This window comes from Vombatus ursinus, unplaced genomic scaffold (assembly GCF_900497805.2).
Source record: "Vombatus ursinus unplaced genomic scaffold, bare-nosed wombat genome assembly UNPS02015129.1, whole genome shotgun sequence".
Taxonomy (NCBI): Eukaryota; Metazoa; Chordata; class Mammalia; order Diprotodontia; family Vombatidae; genus Vombatus; species Vombatus ursinus.
In genome coordinates, this window is record NW_020954907.1 from 1,440,911 (window position 1) to 1,462,829 (window position 21,919).

Below are 21,919 nucleotides of genomic sequence, written 5' to 3' on the forward strand. Positions count from 1 at the left end.
TACATTTAGGGCATAAAAGTAGTAGCTTATGCCTTTGGGTTAATATCCACTCATTTTTGGTCTGTGGTCAGTTGGTCATTAAATAAGAAAGCTGTCATTCTTATTTGGAGAATTCCTTCAAAAAAAAGAAGATGCTTAGTACCCTTATTTTAATGTACCAATTTACCGTAGAGATCCACTGGTTTAGTCCTTCATTTTACAAATGGGGAAATTGAGAACCAGAAGAAGTTCTCTGAAGTCTCTAAAGGGACTCATCTAGGGTTGCAAGGAGTAGAACCCAGGTTTCCAGGGTGCTTGCTACTACACTGTCTCTCGTGATTGAGCACCTCTTCACTTTTTGCTTCTTTTGATTTTCAAAGGCAGCAGCCTCCTTGGAAGGAAGAGAAGCAGCCTGGATTTAGGCTGACATCCGCACTTAACAGGTGTAGTATTTCTTTCCCACTAAATCCTTCTTCAAGATAAATGACTGCAACAGGAAAAGCTAACTCAGATGGCCTATCTTTATGCTCTTTATGTATGATCTAATTGCTCGGACATCCTTTTACTCCTGTTAGTTACAGTTTTACTTCTCTCATGAATACCACTGTTCACTTACTTGACTGTTGGAACAGAGGATGTCAGATTTGCACCAATGGATCCCAGCATGAAACATGGCCCAGACGAAGACAAAAGCAGGGCCTGCCAAGTCAGTGTGAGCCTGTAGCCTAGACAAGCCTGGAGAGATGAATTTAGGATGAAGCTCAAACCTCCAGTATTCTTGGAGGTCAAGGCAACCCTTGACAGATATGGCAAGGATTGTGTTCAAGAATGCTGGAAATGGGCTATTAATGTTCTGCGTGGGAATAAATAATCTCAAATGAGGAGAGTCTAGTGCCATGAACAGAATTGTCAGTGCTTTATGGGCTAGAGAAGACTGGGAAGAAGTTATAGCACTAGGTCTTGTGTTAGTTAGTCCCAGGGAGCAGACAGTTACAGATTCATGAAGTATCCAGACGTCTTTCTGAGTTCTTCCTCAATGAAGAAGGCAGAGTTATCTTGGCTTTCCGTTTATTAAAGCAGACATCTCAAAGCTCACATTACAGAATTGGAGAACATATGAACCTCCTTTTAAACATTTGGGAAATCTCATAGAAGGAGGGTTGTGTTTTAGGACAGTAGATCTTTTCCTAGATCAACCATAGAGAATTGGAGCTGCCTGTAATGTACAAATAAAATACATAGAAGTAAATGAAACCTTCATTCTTTTGCTTCTGGTTTTTCATGCTTACTGGTGAATGCTGCTTATTTCTACAAAGGAGAGAATAAGGCCATGTTGCCCAAGGGTTTTTGATCCTGAGATTCACATACAATCTCCCCTCCCCTCCTCCCCCAATTCCCCTCTCTTAGGACCAATTCAGACTCTGCTCTTCACACCAGCGCCTTAAGCACCAAGCCACAGGACCCCTATGGAGAAGGTGACCAGTCTTCCTGGCCTGCCCAATGCATGGGTAAGATAGGGCACCAATAATAGTAGTGTCCTCTTTTTTGGTCCATTGGATTTTGAGAATGATTCTTATGTGAGAGAGAAGGACTAGAGGTATTAAAGACATTAACTAATTTAGCCAGCTTTCCACAAAAATCTTAAGGTAGATGAAGGGTTTGTATATTCTCAGTGTATCTAGGATAACTTTTATAGTATTTATATATTATTCCTGATCATGCTGGAACCAGGAATATTTAATCATGCTTTCTAATTTCTTAAGCACTCACTAAGTATTGACATATACACATGCTGTATGTGATACCAGGCATAATTGTAAAGGAAGGATTCCATTTCCACCTGTCAGGAGCTCATAAAATGTGATAATTCCAAATGATGTGTACTTGTGGAATTCTGCTAATTGGCAGATTGATTTACATGCCTAAAATCAGAAAAATAATAAAAACCTTTAGGACTTTTAGGTCTGAGTTGAAAAAAATTTCTTCCAATCATGAACTAATTCTTCTGTCTTTCTCTGCTTTTAAAACTTGAAAGTTCTAAATAGTTCTTACAATGACTCCTTTTGGTGTGGACTAATTAATTAATTTTTTAAAAGCAAATTTATTGAGTGCTTACTATGTGCCAAGCATTGTGCTAAGCACTGGGGATACAAATACAAAAAAGCAAGATGGTCCCTGCTCTCAAAGAGCTCACACTCTAGTTGGGAGAAACAACACATAAAAGAAAGTTTGGCTGCAGGCGGGTGGAGAGGCCTAGAAGTGGTAAGGGTGCAATGGTGAGGTAGATGGTAAGGCCTCAAGGTTCTTAGGTTATTTAAGTAGTTAAGAGGACAGTTCTAGGGAACAGGAGGGCACATGGGAAGACCTGGTCTTCTTCCATTTCATCAGAAGAAATGGAGTGTTTGACTTCTATCTCATTCAAACCTTCTGAGCAGTCATGGAGTCTAGGCAAAGGAGGAGGCAAGGGAGCAGAGTGCCTCTGATGGAGGTATTCTTCCTGCCTGGCTGTCTTGGGTGGGGTCTGGAATATCCCAGGTCAGGGGAAGGAAGAGGGCAAGAGGGATAAGGCAGTCCTCCTTCCTTGTGGCAGCTCTTTCTGCTCAGCTGTCGGTAGGCCTTGAGTAAGTATGAGTTGAACAAATGAGTGAAGGAATGTCTCTAATTTGTAATAATCATGACAGACAAATTTATTCTTCCCTTAACGATAGCTCTTTTTCAGAACGTAATGGGTCTTAGAGTTTTGGCCTACTGCAGATGGGTTTGTTTCCACATATATAAATCTATGAAGGCAAAACTGGGTTGATTGTACTGGAGTTTCTAAGAGAGGCTTTGTGGCATGTTGCGGGGATGGGGGGATAAGAAACAGATGAGAGGAAGGAGATGTGGAAGGGGACTTAGGGGAATAGAATCACTAACAGAAAAGAGATTATTCCATGTCACTGAGGGAATGCAGAATTAGCAAGTAGCTCACTTAGTCTTAGCTGAACCCAGGACTGAAGCAGATTGACAGACAATGCCCTAACAGCCAGAATAAGGACTTTAATTCCTATTCTAGCCAGTTCTAATGGATCTTTCTTATCTGATACAAAACATTTTGCTTTTTCTAAAAGGAATGAAGGATGAAGTGAGAGCAGGAGAATCAGTGGGAACACGAGGAGGGAACATGTTTCTGAACATTAGAAGCAAAGAAGGGAAGGAAGAAAAAAGTCAGTAGCTTAAAAAGTGGTTAAATGAGGTGATGGGCATTTGAAACAAGGAGGTTTTGGCACACTTAAACAGAAGAAAGTAACTATGACAAGAGATTGATACTGATTTTGCCTTTATAACAGTGTTGTATAGTGGGGAAAACAGTGGATTTGAAGTTAGAAACCGTAGTGTGAATCCAGGATCTGCCCCCTGTCTTGTGACCTGGACAAATCACTTTCTCTCTTAGGACCTCACTTTCCTCTTCTATAAGACTGCACTTAGATAGCCTGGGCTTTTCCAGCTCAAGAAAATCCAGTAGTCCTAGCATCTTTGCCATATATCCTCTCTCTTCCTTTGCTTCTATCCTAGTTCAGGCTCTTCTTAACTCTTCCAACAATCATTATACTAAGACAACTATTAGAATAACAACAATTAACATAGTGCTTTAAGCTTTATAAAGCTTTCTATACAGTCTCGTATAAATCTATAGCCATCTTGTAGGGTGTGTCCTACTACCTCTAATAATAGGAGTATTTATTTAGTGCTTTAAGTTTCAAAGTGTTTTATATAACAGCTCATTTGAATCACAGAATAGCCCTTTGAGGTTGGTGCTATTTTGATCTCCATATACAGATGAGGAAACTGAGGCTCCAAAGAGTTAAGTCACCTGCCCATGGCCACACACCAAGGTAGTGTCAGAAGTGGGATTTGAAGCCTCAAATCCTGCTGTCTTTCTCCTTTGCCACACAGTGTTGTCATTATTGCAATATTAACTAAATCTCTCCACTTTGCATCTTCCCCCTCTGATGCCTACAGGGCACTAGTGCAAAGTCAGTCTTCCTGTTGCCTAGCCTTGATTATATTTCTACTTTAAAACAGCAAATGGCTCCCTGTTATCATTTTCTTTAGACTGGCATACATAGTCAACAGACCATGTCACCTGACCTAGCTTCCTAATCTTGTCTCGCCTTGCTTTCCTTAAGTATCCTACACTCCAGCCAACCTAGAGCATGTGCTGTCCTCTTCATCCCATCTGTACTCATTCCTCTGAACTCTTAATGCATTTGGTTCAGAACTTTCTCATGGTACTCTTCATAGTATTTTAATTCTCTTTGTATGTGTACTGTCTTCCCTATTCTGTGTAGTGGAGAGCAGACTTAGTATAGTGCCTGGCATATAGTAGATAAAAAATGCTTGTTGGATTAAGATGAATTTGAAAATATACCTAGAGTTTGAATCCTAGCTCAGCTAACAAACTTCATGATCTTAAGCAGGTCACTTTATATCTCCAGACCTCAGTTTTCTTTTTTGTAAATTGAGGATGCTCTCTCAAGCCCCTTCTAGTTAAAAATCTTATAATTATAAACTTCTGAAGGGCACAGGTCTTTTCTTAGTCACTTTTGTATTCTTAGTGCCTTATACACGGGTCGGTATTCCATTACTGTTGATTGAATAAATACAGAATTTAGACTAATGATGGAGAGGGAAATGAGGATGATAAAGGCTAGAAATTTTTATAAGTCGGAAGAATAAGAATTACAGAGACATAGAAGAATCTAGACGCAAACTGATTAGACTAATCAATGAAAGATTACGATAAAGTGATTTAAGCAGGTCTCCTTTGGTTATTTTTCCTTAAATCATCAATTATACATTGTTAGCCTCCTAAATTTGCAAGGGCAAAAAGAAAAGGTAGTCATCCTGTAAGCATGACTACTGGCTATCTGCTTTTCTGCATGAAATAATGTTTCCTTGAAGTTAAACCATAAATCACAAATGCATCCAAATATGGATTTGTGTTTATATGGGAAGGCTATTTGTGTTTTAAAAATTCAAGTCTCCAAGGATAAGAATTATTTCTGGTGACTTAGATTTGCTGGTAGGAGCTATTTTAAACAGTTTCATGTATTTTCCCCCTGTAATTCATTAAAGCTTTTCATTTTCCTTCCTTTGGAATTTAAAAATATCAACTAGCTTTGCAAAAAAAAAAAAAAAGGTATTTCTAATCATAGATTTTACCAAATAAGGTAAAAATGAAAAAAAAAAAGACGATGGGAAAGTATAACTTAAGTCTAGGATTAAGCACTGTAATAGTGGTGATAACAGCTGTTCCTTCCCTGGGAATTTTTACTGGATTGCACCCTTGGGTTCCCTCTAATTTTCTTAGTTGTGAGCAAATAACTATGTTGCATGAGCTACAAACCATGTAAGCTGAGGATAAGTGAATGTAAACTAATCTGATACATTTAATTGGATGCATAATTATGATTGTGCTCTGTGATAATGACACATTAATACTAGTTTATAGAAATGACTGTAATTCCTTAGAATGTTACTTTGTTACAATCAAACCATCTTCTGTACTTTTCCTCTTACTGTTTTTAATTTCCCAGTCTGTATAAATGGTAGTGCCAAAATTTTCCCCATACCGTGCACAGTTGAATTCTCCTCACACACACACCACACCCCCCCCGGATCCCAAGTTTCAAGCTGCTACCCTTTTCCAGCTAGAAAAAGCCAGTGACACCCTTCCTCCCATTTCTACAGACCAAAACTGGCTAGATTGTGGCTACTTTTCTAGTTAGGGGAATGGGAGAGGTCTCATGGATTCCAAGATAAACTTAAAAGAATTCAAGTTCTAAATTTCTAAATTCCCCTTGATGGAGCACAAATTAGAGATCAGCTTAAAATGCTCGGAACCACAGTGAATGATACTTTTTCAATCAATAGTCAATCATCGTTAAATATTTATCATGCACTTACCAGCCTCTGTGGGATACAGATACAAAAAAAGAAAGACAGTTCTTGCCTTCAAGGAGCTCAATCCAATCAAGGGAGACAATGTGCATAGGGAGTTAAATGCAGAGGAGTGGAGGGAGGAGGTACTTAACCTGGGAACATGGTGGACAAGTCTCAAAGCCAGTGCAGCTAAGTGAGCAGTAAGGAGATGTCTGAGCTGAGCTCTCTCCGTTAAAGGGCCTCACTACCACATCGGAGAGGCAGAGGGTAGTGATAAGGTAGAGTCCCAAGGCTATAGCATGCTGAGGTTATCCTAAGAGTGAGCTTCCTGAGGCAGGGGGAGAAGTCAGTGGAACAAGTCCCAGATTAGTACAACCAGATGAAGAATGAAGAAATCTCACATTATAACATGAAAGCAACTAATAATAATATTTGAGATAATATTTGAAAAAAATGCTTAGTACAATGCATGGCATATATAGAAGGTGCTCTGTAAATGCATATTCCTCCTCCTTTCGCTGATGTGCAGAAAGGAGATTAGGCCTAAAAAATGTGGAGAAGGGGCACCATCAGTAAAGATACTGAATCATAATTTCCTTAAATTTCATCTGTATTCAAATGGTGAGCAAATAAGATGAAATAGAGGGAAAAATGTAAAGTTCTACCTTAGGTTAAAGAATCAGCTACATAAATAAGTACACTATGTGAGAAGTTTGATAAGACAACCATTTAGGTGAGAAAAGTCTTGGGGTTTTAGTGGCTTACAGGTTCAATTTTAGTTTATAGTGTGGTTTAACAGTCAAAATTTCTAATGCAATCTTAGGCTGCATTAATAATAATTAATATTGTAATAGCTGGCATAATGTGGCGCTTTCAGGTTTACAAAGCGCTTTACAAATATCTCATTTGATCCTCATAACAGCCCTGCTATTAACAGCTCCATTTCATAGATGAGGAAACTGAGGCAGAGAAGTTAAGTGACTTAACCTAGGATCAAACAGCTAGGTAGTAAAAATTTAAGATCCAGAAAATCTGAGCTACCAGTCATACAGCTCAGTAGTGGTATCCTAGGTAGCTGGAAATAGAGAGCATTGATTAAGTAAATTCTCTGTGCTGGATGGCTCTAGAATTCGAAAGGCAAGTTATGATGGGTCATAGAGCAGTCACTGAAGCCAGAGGAGTTGCCAGGATCACCCGGGGAGAACATATAGTGGGAAAAGAGAAGACACAGCACATTTAGGAACACTCACATTAAGAAGTGGGAGGATGGAGAGGGATTGGAAGAGAGCTAGGAGAGTGGGATGTCCGAAGCCAGGGGAGTCAGAGGGTCTGCTGGTCAGCAGCATCACAAAAACAAGCTACTGAAAAGATGATGAGAGATGGAGCATTAGCTAGATTGGTATCAGTGTAAAAGGAAGACTTTTTTTTAGGAATAGCAGGAGCCTGAGCATTTTTGTAGGCAGATAGGAAGGAGCCCAGGGGAGAGGGAAGAGATTGAAGCTGCCCTAAAGAGATCCCATGACTGCCTGAGTTAGAGCTGAAGCTATGAGATGAATTCTTGGGCATGGGAAGTAATCACACAGAAACTGGAGGACCACTTCTTATGGGTGTTGGAGAAAGGATTCATGATTCAAATAGGGATTGAGCTAACAATCTCTAAGGTTCCTTCCAACTCTGAGATTCAATAATGCCAGTTTGTTTTTCCTCATAGAACACATACAATAAGCATGAAATAGGTGTATAGACTTTTGAATTACCCAAAGAAAATGAAAATTTCAGAAGAGTGTTTCAGGCATCCAAGAGCCTCAACAGAAAATTTAATTAAGGTAATAAATGAATAAGTTAATAAATGATAAAAAAGGTTATTAAGGTAAAGAACTTTTAGCAACGCAATAAGGTAGAAGATAAGTCCACACACAAAAAAAAATCAGCATTTTTAAATATCATTGACAAAAACCAGAAGACAATTTTTTAGAGAAACACCACTTAAAATACCAAGAAAATATATAAAATAGTTTGGGCTTTAATTTATGAAGACATAGGTGAATATGTATAAAAGAAACTTCAAAACAAATTTGACAGAAATAAATGAAGAAATAAACGTTTGAAAGACTATCCATTACCCATAGGTAGGTCGTTAGGATGTTTTAAATATCAGTGCTTCACAGATTACTATGTAGATGCTGTGTAATACCAGCCAAAATAGAAACAAACTTTTTTTTATAGAACTAGATACAACAGTAATAAACATTGGTGTGGAATAACTAAGAGACAAGAATGTCAAAGGAAAGTGGAAAAAAGATGAAATAAGACTTAAATGATCAGACTTCAGATTGTGCTATAGAGTGGTAATAAAGTCTTTGGTATTGAAATTTTTAAAAAAAAAAAATAGATCAGTGGAACAAAATAAAAAACTTAGTAATAGAATCCAAAAATACATATATTAAACAAATAGAAGAAATTATTGAGGAGAAAATAGAATTGATTATATGAAAATATATAGTTTATGTGACAAGAGGCAATATATTCACCATGCAAAGAAAAGAAACAGATTGAGGAAAAAAAATCTCTAATGTTAACTAAATCTGATAAAAATCTGATGTCTATAATCTTTAAGGAACTGAGTCAAATTTATAAGAGTAATAACAATTCTCTACTTCTTATCAAAGAATTAGGAAATTCTTGAAGCAAATATAATTCAATAATCACTGAAAAATTGTTCAAATTCTCTGATTTTCAGAGAAATGCAAATCAAAACAACTTTGATTTACTGTATCAACTTCTCAGAGGTAGTTGAAACTTATAAAATACTTTGTAGGTTACTAGATTAGTCTGTAGGGGAACAGGCACTGTTAAATTGTTGGTGAAGCTGTGAATTGGTGGGATCTTCTTAAAGAGAAATCTGGTATCATACAATAAGCATTATCAAACTGATCATTTTCTTTGACCCAAGGACTTCCACTGTTAGAACTATACTTTGAAGATAATATTATTTTTGAAGTTCTATTGATACCCTTTATTTTTATATCATAGTGCTTCCAAAGTATATTCTTCCCCCTTCCCAGTGAGCTTTCCATTGTAACAGATTTTTAAAAAGAAAGAAAAATCAAGAACAATAGCAAGAAAACTAACAACACGTTGATTATGTGTGATGACATGTATAGCATTACATACCCCTAGTTCTTCACTTCTCCATGAAAGAAGAGAGGTCTGTTTTCTCCTTTCTTCTCTGGGACCAAGCTTGGTCATTATAATTACATAGCATTCATTATTGTTTTACTGTTCTTTCCATTTACATTGTCATAGCCATTGTATATTTTGTTTTTGTGGTTCTGCTTACTTGATTGTGCACTAATTCGTATATGTCTCGTGTTTCTCTGAATTTTTCATGTGTTATTTCTTAAAGAACATAATAATATTTCTTTCATGTGCCATTAAATTCATATACCATGATTTGTTTAATTGTTCCCCAGTTTGTGGATGTATATCTGCTTTTTTTTTCCCATTTCTTTGTTACCACAAAAAATTCTTCTATAAGTATTTAGGTAAATATGAAACATTTCTTTACATCTATAACCACCTTAAGATAAATCTAAAGTGGTCAAAGATGTAAAAAAAATGTTTCATATTTACCTAGAAGTGGTACATCTTGATTAAAGGGTATGGCCATTTTATGAGGTTTTTATAGTATAATTCCAAATTGCTTTCCAGAATCATTGAACCATTTCAGCATTCCACCAGTAGCATATTAATGTGCCTGTATTTCTGTAGCTCTTTCAAAATAGACTATTACTGACTTTTTTAATAGTGATTTGCAGTTAACTTTCATATGATTATTAACAACCTGTATTGCTTCTCTTTAACTATTTATTATCCTTCGGCATAGCTATTAGAGAATGGCTGTTGGTCTTAGATATTTGTGATATTTATCTAAATATTTTGGTTAACAGTGCCTGGCACATAGTAAGTATTTAAATATTTGTGGATAGATGGCTGTCAGAGCCTGGCCAGCAATATTCGATGCAAAGATTTTCCTCCCATTTGACAAGTTCTCTTCTTATCTTAGCTGTATTGATTTTATTTGTGCACGAGTTTTCATTTTCCATCATTAAAATTGTCCATTTTAGCTTTTGTGATTGCTTCTTTTTCTCCTTTGGTTAAGAATTCTTTCCCTAGCCATAGTTGTTAAGGATACTGCCCTCTATTTTCCTCTTTTTTATGATAGAACATTTATATTTATCACATAACTATTTGGAACTCAACTGTGGTAAATGGTATAAAATGCTGATCTGAACCCCCTTTTTTGGCCTTTATTCTCTCTCATTCCTATTTTTAAAAAATATTTCTCTTAGTTACTGATTTTGTGAGTATTCTATTCAAAATAAAAAATCCTTTCTGCACAAAAGTGCTTCTAGTGTTTCCATTTGTGATAGTGAAGAATTTAAAATGGTAGATGTGTGTGTGTTCAGCAATTGGAGAATGGCTTGATAAATGTGATTTATTAATAATATTCCTAAATCATCAAATAATACAAATATTAAAAATATTTAAAGGTTTTCTAAAAGTCCTTCACAGAATAATGCAAAAAGCAGTTAGAAGAGTGACATATTGACCAAGGCCATATTAAAACACCAAGGACATTTTATAAGTACACAACTTGAAAAGAGATAAGAAGGGAACATACAGCAAACATGTTGTTACTTTTATTTGTTAAATTCAAGAATCATTGATTAAGTGCCTACTATGTGCCAAATAGATGGACTAGACACATCAAAAATCTAAATAGATTAGGGTTTAAGATTTTACTTGGACTTCTATTCCTCATTTTTGTTTTTTAATTGTTTGTATTTGTTGATGCTGTCCTTGTTTCTCATACAGAATTTTTTAGTGTTCCAGCCTGTACTTTTATACTTCTAAGACCCCAATAGTCTCAGGCGTTATGAAAAATAGTTTCACTTGTAGCAAAATGTCACACCACAGAAACTTTCAAGGATGTGAGAAACAGCTAGTAATCAGAATTTAGTCCAAATAACAATTTTTAGTTTTTACCTAGAGTGCTAAAATGCTAAAAAATCACTCTTCAGTTTGGGGGTCAAGTGCCTTTGGCATAAGTACCTAAAATTGAAGAGATTGCTGACATGAATGAAGAAAAATATAAGTCCTTCACAGTAATGTTTCTCTTTTCTATTCTAATAGGTTTCTGTGATGGTGAGAATGATGGATTTGGAGAAGGTATGACTGGTTATGATCTACTTTACCTTTTTTCTGTAACATCAACTCATACAGACCCCTCCCTCATTCTAAGTCTCATCACCAAGTCTTCTCCTGTTTCCAATAGCTGCTTAGAATTTTGCTTGTGGCTGAACACCCTACTTTTCTGAGACCAGCCCCTTATCAGAATTTAAGAATTGAAATTTGTGATTAGGCTGCATGTATATTTGGTTAACATTTGCACAAGGGTCTTTAAGTCTACCAGTCCCTACTAGTATTAGTAATTGATATTCCTTCCTTTAATTTTATTCAAGGTTCTCCAGTTCAGTCAGTTAAGAAGTGTTTATTAAGTGTTTATTGCCCACTATGTGCCAAGCACTACAAAGAAAGGCAAAAACTGCCCCTGCCCTCAAGAAGTCACAGTCTTATGGGGGAGGCAAACTGCAAACACCTGTGTACAAACAAAATCTAGACAGAATAAATCAGAGATAATATTAAAAGAAAGGCACTTACACTGGGGCAGACCAGCAAGAACATCTTGCAGAACGTGAGAATTTGGTTGGGACTCAAAGGAAGCCAGGGAAGCCAAAGGCAGAGATGAGGAGGGAAAGAATTCCAGGCTTAAGGGCTGACCAGTAAAAATACACAGTCAGGGGATCGAGTGTCTTACTTGAGGAACATCGAGGAGGCCGATGTCACTGGATCAAAGAGTCCATGGGGATGAGTCGGGTGTAGGAAGACTGGGAAGGTCAAAGAGGGCCAGGTTAGAAAAGGCTTTGAAAAACAAACTGAGGGTTTTATATTTGATCCTAGAGGGGATAGGAAGCCATTGGAGTTGATTGAATATAAGGAGGAGGCATGTTAGGAAGTAATCAGTTTGTCAGCTAAATAAAAGATGGACTGGAATGAGGAAAGACTTGAGCAGGGATAGCAACCTGCAGCCTGTTTCAGTAGTCCAGGTGTGAGGTGATGAGGGCCTGGACTAGGGTGGTGGCAGTGGCAGTGTCAGAGGAAGGGGATACAAGGTAAAATGGACAGGTCTTGGGAACCGATTGGGTATGGGCAGGGGAGTGAGGAGTTGAGGATAACATGTAAGTTGTGAGTTTGGGTGACTGGGAGAATGGTGGTACCCTCCACAGTAATTTGGAAGTTAGGAAGATAGAATGAATTCAGTTTTAGACATGTTGAGTTTAAAGATGTCTATGGGATATCCAATTCAAGATATCCAATAGGTGGTTAAGAGATAGGAGACTGGAAGTCAGGAGAGAGCTTAGAAGTAAATAATTAGATTTTAGAATCATCATGGAGGTGAAAACTAAATTCATGGGAACTGATGAGATCACCAAATGAAATAGTATAGAGGGAGAAGAAAAGAGGGTCCGAGACAGAGCCCTGAAGGATAGTCACAGTTAGTAGATGGGACTTGGATGCAGATACAGCAGATAAAACTGAGAGCAGTGGTTGGACGGGCAGGAGAGAAGAGCCTGTAGTGGAGAAGAGTGTCAGAAGTTGCAGAGAGGTCAAGGAAGATTGAGAAAAGACCATTCTGTTTGGCAATTAAGATATCCTTGGTAGCTAGAGAGATGAGGTCAAAAGCCAGAGTGTAAATAGTTGCATCTCTTAAACCAGAATGCAGCACAATCTGGAATTTGTATGGACTAGTCTATCCATACATTCAGTTCAATGGATACTTATTGAGCATCTTGTATAAAACACCATGCTAGGCACTGCCCTATCAAAGTTAACACCAGTGTTCAGGGGCCTAACCTTACTACCTATCTGGAAGATTCAGCACCTTAATTCATAATAAAAATAAGTGATTTGCAAAAGATTTTATGGATTCCTTATGGATTCAAAACAAAAAAGTATCTGATTTCCTGATTATAAAATTAACCATACAGTAATTTCACATCTATTATAGACACCCCTAGAGAAATTTTAAAACCTTAAGATTAATAAGATTTTAGAGTAAGACAAAACCTACCCTAAAATGATAATTTATTTCAATATTCTTTATCAAACTAGAAGACAAGTCATCTCATCATTTAGAATTTGCCAGATGAAATTCATCTGATGTTTGGAATTCATCCTAGTAAAGTAAGAATTGAACATTCCCTTGAAGCCTGACTCGAGAGAATTTAACCCAGCCGTTTGCTTCACACTCTGGTGCTTGCTTACTGCCCCAGAGCGATAGGCTAAGTGTACATAGGTCATAGAACTGTTAGAGCACAGGTGGAATGGCTTCTCTTCTGATCCAGCCAATGTTGTGTTTATGTTGCTTCAGTTATTCCTTTCTCCAGCCCTGTGAAAGAGGAGAATCTGCTGAACGTTCCCAAGCCACTGCCAAAACAACTGTGGGAGGCCAAGAAGGTGGGTGAGCCATAGGCAGCCTTGGGGCCTTCTGTGGCTGAGTGACTTGTTGGTCCCATGCAGGATGTTCCCAGAGAGCCAAGCAGAAGGTGGCAAGAAGGAACCAGAGGATTGGTCGAGGGAAGGATATGGGAAAGAACACCCCGGAGCTGATATTACCCTGTGCTCCTGGATGGCTGAAATACAGCTACCTCCTCAGGGGAGCCGCTGATTATAAATTATCCACGTACTCATAGGATAGTCTCCAAAATCTGTCCTAGCAAGTCTTTGATCCAAAAACTTTGAAACAGATTTTCCTGTTTTTTAAACAAGATTGAGAGGTGGCATAGTACAGGGCTGGCCTCTGAGGCAGGAAGGCCTGGATTCAAATCCCACCTCTGACAACATATCCTGGCCATGTCATTATGGGCAAGGCATTTAACCCCATGGGGCCTCAGATCACTCTCCAAGCCTGTGAGTTGCAGATCAATAACTCATTTGCTTTTGTGGAAAAAGTTGTTTCCTTGTAATCACCCACATTGATGACATAACAAATCTGTTTAATTAAGTTAATATGACTAGCTGTGTCACATTGACAGAATATTTTTAAAAGGAACCTGAGTATCTGGAGTCACAGATTCGTCAGAAACTCTGGTTTAAAGGTCGAGTAAATTGCCTGGGTTCACTGGCTATATTGACAGATTATTTGATTTCCATGAGCTTTTATCTATTCTGATCTTCAAACAACTCTTTCTGATAAAAACGACCTAGTGGATAACCAGCCTTCCTCCAAAGAGGATAGTGATTAGCCTAGGCCAAGGCTCCATAATATTTGGCTTTCTTTTTCTTCCTAGATCAGTGAGACCAGTTCCATTAACTTAAAAAGTAAATGTATATCCCTCTCTCCCTTCCTTGGTTAGTCTAAAAATTGTAATTACTTACATTACCTGCATTCTGTTTGCTTTTCCCACTCCTTTTTCCTTCCTTCTACTTTGTCTGCCTGTATCTTTGGCATTATAATATTTTAGAAACAGTCATTGTAAAAACTTTTTATAATAGGAGAATTCTTGGTAGAGCACCCTGTGCTCTTTGGAGGAAGAGTATTCCAGAATCAATCACCAAGTGTTTATTGAGTCTACTATAATATTTGCCATACTAATACATATTAGAGAATGCTAGTTCTTTTAAAGCTGTGAGAGCCACAAATGCTTCCACAGACTTATGGGCTTCATTTAAGTGATGGCATATGTGGCATCACTGCCAGCAGAGAAGACAACAGGTCTGTTCCTCCCTGACTTCTTGCAACATTGTCACTCACCCCTGTCTTTGGGGAATGTGACTGGGTGAAAAAAAATTTGCCCATCTAGAATATCTTGAAGTATGTAGATGTATGTGATCTCATCAGTGGGGCTATTCTTTCCACTAATACATATAGCAATTCATCCTGTGTAATTCTTGTCCATATTTTTCTGAAATCTTCCCAGAAAAGATCTGCATAATGCCCTGGAAGCCTTTTTCTAGTAATTTTAAATTATTAAAATTTTAATTACTATTTCATGAATACCAGTGAGATACTTGGACTGTCCATTGATTATTATTATCTCTCACTATATGACTGGCCCATCCTTTCATTGGTCACACATGTCTTTTATCCCACTTTTTTTGTGCACAAGTCTGATGGCCCCATGATCTCATTGATGTAAATATTGCCACCACCAGGTTAGACCATAGCCCCTCCACACCTTCTCATCCTGTGCTGTCCTTGTCTTCATCCTCCCATAAACCTCCCACAGAGGATCTAATTTACATGCATGGTGGAAAACAGAAGAGAGCCATATTTTCAGTTTTTATGTTATTGTTCTCTGTGTCCAAAAAAAAAAAAAATCACTACCTAGCGGTCATTCTTTTGGCAATGAGCCTCTCACTTGAAATTAGATTGGACCTTTGACTGCAGACACAAACTGTTGCTGGACTCATACTTGCAGCCTTTCTAGCTTGGCAGAACATGCCAGAGCTTTTAATTTTCTGGCTTGACCTTGGAGAGCTAAAAATCATCTCAGTGCCTTAATTAAGCATCAGTAATATTTTTCTTTGGAGTCATTGTGCCCGATAAAATATTTTCAGGAATGGGAGTTTTTAGGGACTTTTTTTTTTCAATAGTTTGGCCATTTTCATCTAACACTGTTGAGTTGCTTCTGCTTCCCCTTTCTTTGTCTCTTCTGTTTTCCTGTCTTGCCTTCTCTGGAGCTATCCTTTATTAGATACTTCCACTTTTTAATCTTGTCTTGTTTTCCCTCTAACTCGGTTTGGAAAATGTTTGTTTAAACATAGTTTTGAGCCCTTTGAAGCATCATATTCACCTTGAAAAGACTTTAAAATGTAGCAGGAGCCCCTTCAAAGAAAATGTATACCTTCTGTGTGCTTATCTATTTCAAACATTAAAATCCATTTGCAAACTCAGTGGCTTGTGTGTGTGGGGGCTAACTTCTCTGTGCTAAAACTTATTTGGGCTGAAAGATGCTCTTTTCTAGCTCCCAGAATATGTGAGAAGGCATATTTCCTGTTAACGTGATGTCATGGCATGTAATCCCAGTTTCCTGTGTCTCTCTTCCTAGATTCAGTCCCTTTCAGCTCGCCCTCGATCCTGTGATGTGGGAGGTGTCAAGTAAGTAGCATCATGCCACTGTCCCTCTCTCAGGAATTATCCTGAGGTGTTTTGCTTCAGAAGAAAGTTCGAAGTGGGTAGAGGGCTTGATTTGGACCTTTGGGAAATTTGATGCCTATTCTGTTTATTCATTCCAAGGATGCTGAGTTTAAATGTACCTAGTCTGCTTTTCTGGCAAACTGCAGAGCCTTAGATACCACATTTGAGAAGGTAGCTCAGAGTATCTGTGAGAAAATGAGTTATTTACTTGTTTCTTCTCACTGTGGCATGAAACTGCTCTCTCATTTGCTACCAGTGACTTTTCTAGCCAAATGTCTTTGATCTTCCTGTGGTGTTGGGTGCTTGACCACCTATTTCTTCACAGAGATCTCTCTAGGTGGTTTCTGTAGCATAGCATACAGCCAGTTTTTTTCCTTCTTATAACTCATAATTGTGAATGTTCTCAAGATTTGGTTATTTCTCTCTATTCTTTTTTACATTTATCCTTAGAGAGTTTATGTTCTCTAGGTCTTATTTTTTCACCTCATCTTCAGTCCCATATTTCCTTTGAATAACATTTCTTTCCCATCCCTCAAACTGACTTTCTTGGCTCGCACCCTCATTTCTGTCATCAGTAATACCCATTTTCCTAGTCTTTGATCCTCCAAAATTTGAAGTTATTTTTCAATGCAGAGTCAAAGAATCTGAGAGGTAGGCTGGATCCCAGAGGTCATCTAGTCCAACTTGTCTCTGAGCAGGAGTGCATCCGACAAGGCCTTTGACAAATGGCCACCTCCCCTTTCCTCAAAGACCTTTGAAGGCAACCCATTCCATTTCGGTACTCCCTTTCCCGCCTAGATCCTTAAGTCTTTTGATTGTTCCTTTACTGCTTCTTTTGGCGTCTGTTTCTCGTCATTCCCAAAGAACCATCTCAGGCCTTAACCATCTTTACATGAATCAGTTCAGTCTTTTGTACCTATAGTTATTTTCCACTTCAGTCCATACTGCATGCTAACCCAATATTTGTCTTTTTTTTTTTTTTTTAACAACCAGGATTAAGTGACTTGCCCAGGGTTACACATCTAGTAAATGTCTGAGGCTGAATTTGAATTCAGGTCCTCCTGACTCCAAGGCCAGTGCTCTGTCCACTGCACCACTTAGCTACCCCCAGTATTTGTCTTTTTAAAGAGCATAAAATGGCTTCTTAATAGGTGAAATCTCAACTCCTCAGCCCAGCATCCCAACCCCTCCATGACCTGTTCTCCTCACTGTAGGTATCAATCAATAAACATTTATTAAGTGACTCCTATGTTCCAGGCACTAAGCTAAGTGCTAGAGATACAAAACGAGGCAAAAGATGGTCCCTGCCCTCAGGAAGCTTATAATATAATAGGATAGACAGCCAGCAAACAAAATATTCAAAGGAAGGGGCAGCTAGGTGGCGCAGTAGATAGAGCACAGGCCTTGGAGTCAGGAGGACCTGAGTTCAAATGTGACCCCAGACACATAACACTAGCTGTGTGACTCTAGGTAAGTCACTTAACCCCAGTTGCTTCAAAAAAAAAATATTCAAAGTAAACTATATGAAAGATAAATAAGAGTTTAACAGGATTAAGAGAGGTTAAAAAGGCTTCCTGTTGAAGGTGGGATTTTAGTTGGAACTTAAAGGAAACCAGAAGGGGCAGTAGTTAGAGCTGAAGAGGCATGGGGAGCAGCCAGAGAGAGAAAACACAAATCCAGGGAGCATTTTGTTCTTGGAACAGCCAGGAGGTCAGTGTCACTGGATCAAAGAGTACATGATGGGATGTAAGGTGTAAGAAGACTAGAAAGGTGGGAGGGGATTAAGTCATGAAGGGCTTTGGATGCCAAACAAAGCATTTTGTATTTGTTCTTGTAGGCAGTAAGAAGCCATTGGAGTTTATAGAGCAGGAAAATGATGTGATCAGATCTGCACTTAGGAAAATTACTTTAGTGGCTGAGTAGAGGATGGCTTGGAGTGGGGAAGAACTTGAGGCAGGTAGACTCACTAGAAGGCTATTGCAGTAATTGAGGTTTGAGATAATTGAGTACCTGTACCAGTGGTGGCAGTGCCAGAGGAAAAAAGGAGATGTATTCAGAGAGATGTTGCAGAGGTGAAATCAGCAGACTTTGGCAACAAGATTGGATATCCGAGGATGGGAGGAAGGTTTAGGGGAAAGATAAAGAGTTCCACTTTACCTATTGAGTTTAAGATGTCTACTGGACATCCAGTTTGAGATGTCTGAAAGTTAACTGAAGATGTGTGAGATTGAAGGTCAGCAGAGAGTTTGGGGTAGGATAAATAAATTTGAGAATCATCCGCATAGAGATGGTCATTAAATCCATGGGAGATGACAAAGTCACTAAGTGAAGTGGTATAGAGAAAGAAGAGAAAAGGGCCCAGGACAAATTCCTGTGGGAAACTACAGTTAGCGATCTGAAGGAAGATCTTGCAAAAGAGACAAAGAAGGAGAAGTCAGACAGGTGGGACCAGGAGAGAGTGGTGCCGCTGGAGAGAAGAGAGAGTGATGGACGATGTCAGAGGCTGCAGCTATGTCAAGGAGAATGAATATTTGGCCACTTAAGTGATCATTAAATAATTTGAACTCAGATCCTTAAGTGGATCATTAAGAGAACCTTAAGGGGCAACTAGGTGGCTCAGTGGATAGAGTACTGGCCCTGAAGTCAGGAGGACCTGAGTTCAAATCTGGCCTCAGACCAAACACTTGACACTTACTAGCTGTGTGACCCTGTACAAATCACTTAACCCCAATTCTCCCCCCCCACTCAAAAAAAAGAGGACCTTAAGTGATCATTAATTATCATTAGTAATTTATCACTCATTGCTTCCTGATAGAAACCATCTGTTGTGGTCAGGCTGCACTTATACCCTCTCCCCACTGCCCAGTTTTTACTCACAGATTACTCTGGAAAGAATGTTATGCCTTTTCTGGGGAAAACAAAGAAGTTGATTTTTTGGGAACTTAAGGGTGAGATTTTATATTTATCCTTTTAAAAATTCTCTTAGTAAATTTGGCCCACAGTTCTTGCCTTTTAAGCTCTTTTAAAATCGTATTATCTAGTGTATTAGCTATCCCTCACAGCTTTGTGTCATCTGTAAATTTGAAAGCATGCCTTTTATACCTTTACCCAAGTCATTGGTAAAAATGTTAAAATAAAAGAAGGTCAATCACCAGGCCATTAATGACCACTCTTTGAGTTTGGTCATTCAGCCTCTTTTGACTTCCTCTACAGTATAATTGCAGAGGCCATATCTCTCTCTATTTTTTTTTTTATAAAAAAATTTTCCTTTTATTTTAAGACATAATTCAAAAGCTTCTATGTATATTTTCACAATCTATGCCAAAGTGTAAAATTAATCTCACCATCATGAAATGGATTGTTCTAAAAATTAACTTTATTTTTAAATTAAATTTTTTATATTTCATTTAACAAGCATTTATTTTTCTCTGCCTCCAACTTCCCCCATCCACTGAAAAAGGAAAATGTATTAAATATACATTTAGGTGGAAGGCAGCATTGTTCACCATCAGTCTTTTGGCATTGTACTTGGTCATTGAGTTGGTCACAGCAGTTTGTTTTTTTCTCCCCCCTTTTTTTTTTTAAAAGGCAATTGGTGTTAAGTGACTTGCCCAGGGTCACACAGCTAGTAAGTGTCAAGTGTTTGGTCTGAGGCTGGATTTGAAGTCAGGTCCTTCTGACTTCAGGGCTGGTGCTCTATCTACGGCACCACCTAGCTGCCCCTAGCAGTTTGTTTTTTGCAGTGTTGTTTTTATTGTATAAATTGTTCATCTGGTCCTTTTTACTTTACTCTGCATCAGTTCTTGCAAGTCTTCCTAGGCTTTTCTGAAACTAGGCCTAGTAGTGAGTGGTATAGCTGGATTCAAAGGGTACGCAGCAGTTTAATAACTTTGGGGGCATAGTTCCAAATGGCTTTCCAGAATAGATGGACCAGTTTACAGCTCCATCAACAGTGCATTAATCTTCCTATTTACATGAAGCTTCTCTAGCAAATGTCATTTTCCATTTTTGTTAGCTTTGTCAGTCTGTGATATGGAATCACAGAATTGTTTTAAATTGCAGGAATCCAATTTTAGTGATTTAGAGCATTTTTTTCATATGGCTATTGATAGCTTGGGTTTCTTTCCTAGAAAGCACCCTTTTCACATACTTTGACCAGTTATCAATGGAGAATGGCTCTTATTCTTATGAATTTGTACTTGTTCCTTATAGAACTTGGAAATGATACCTTGTCAGAGAAACTTACTGCAAAGATTTTTCCGAGTTAATTGTGTCCCTTCCTTAGCTACATTGGTTTTGTCTGTGTAAAAACTTTAATTTTACATAATCAAAATTTTCCATTTTATCTTCTGTAATAATCTCTACCCGTTATTTGGTTATGAATTCATCTTCTGTCTGTAGATGTAAAAGGAAATTTCTTCCTTGCTCCTCTAATTTGTTTATGATGTGACTTTTTACATAAGTCCCGTATTCATTTGGAACTTAGCTTAATATATGGTATGAGGTATTGGTCTCAACCTAATTTCTGGGGATTGCTTTTCAGTTTTCCCAGCAGTTTTTTTTTTTTTTTTTTTGAACTAGAGTTCTTACTCTAGTAGCTAGGGTCTGTGGGCTTATCAAACATTAGGCTGCTAGGTTCATTTGTTTCTTTATGTTATATACCTGTACCAGGGGTGGGCAGCCTGAGGCCTCGAGCCCACATGTGGCCTCGAGGCCACAGGTTCTCCACCCCTGACCTAATCTGTTCCATTGAAAAACCTTTATTCTTTACCAGTATCAAATCGTTTGGACTATATTGCAGTGATATATCAGATTTGGTACTGTTAGTCCCCCCCTCCCCCAAACACACACTTTTTTTTTTTTCCATTATTTCTCCTTAGATTCTTAACCTATTTTTCCTCCAGATGATTCCGTTCTCTTTGGCTCTGTAAAGTAACCCTTTGATAGTTTAAATAATATGGCATTGAATGAGCAAATTAATTTAGTTAGTGTCATTTTCATTCTCTGCCTACTCGTGGGCAGTTAATGTTTCTCCAATTATTTAGATCCATCTTTATTTCCCAAAGAATGTTTTGTGAGTGTGTTCATATAGTTCCTTTTGTGTGTTTTACTAAGTATTTTATACATCTTTTGTTATTTTAAATGGAATTTTTCTTTCTGTCTCTTCTTGCTGGGTTTTATTGGCAACATACAGAATGATTTTACGTGGGTTTATTTTATATTCTGCTATTTTCCTGAAGTCATATTTCTGTCTTTTCCACAAGGATAGTATAAGTCATTTTGTCAAATGCTTTTCTAAAATCTAGGTTAACTATACTGACAGTGTTACCCTAATCTGGTAACCCTGTCCAAAAAAGATTTAAACTTTATAGCCTGGCATAACCTTAGCTTGATGAAACCACGTGTATTCTTTGTGATCACCAAAACCTTTTCTTTATACTCCCTATTCATTTAAACTATTCAGTGTTTTGAATTTTGCCATGAATCCTTCAATTCTGGGGCTTTTTCCTGAGACCTATTGGTCAGATTGGAATTGAGTGAGGAGAAAGTAAGTTATTTTGTACACATACACAACCAACCCTTCTACTATTCTCAGTTCCAAACAGCTAGACCAGGGGTTCTTAACTTGGGGCCTATGAACTTATTTTTTAAAGTATTTTGTAATAACTTTATTTCAGTGTAATTGGTTTCCTTTGTAATCCTGTATGTTTTATGAATTTAAAAAATAACAAAAACGTTCTGAAAAGTGCT

At 37.9% G+C, this 21,919-nt stretch overlaps 1 protein-coding gene across 1 annotated transcript in view; it reads left to right on the forward strand.

Annotated features, from left to right (window-relative positions):
* CRTC3 (CREB regulated transcription coactivator 3) overlaps positions 1-21,919 on the forward strand; it is an 80,562-nt gene that overhangs the window by 46,019 nt on the left and 12,624 nt on the right. Inside the window, exons 5-9 of the mRNA XM_027846323.1 lie at positions 360-422; positions 1,387-1,487; positions 11,101-11,136; positions 13,400-13,485; positions 16,080-16,129. Of these exons, the coding sequence (XP_027702124.1) occupies positions 360-422; positions 1,387-1,487; positions 11,101-11,136; positions 13,400-13,485; positions 16,080-16,129 (336 nt within the window). The remainder of the gene's footprint in view (positions 1-359; positions 423-1,386; positions 1,488-11,100; positions 11,137-13,399; positions 13,486-16,079; positions 16,130-21,919) is intronic.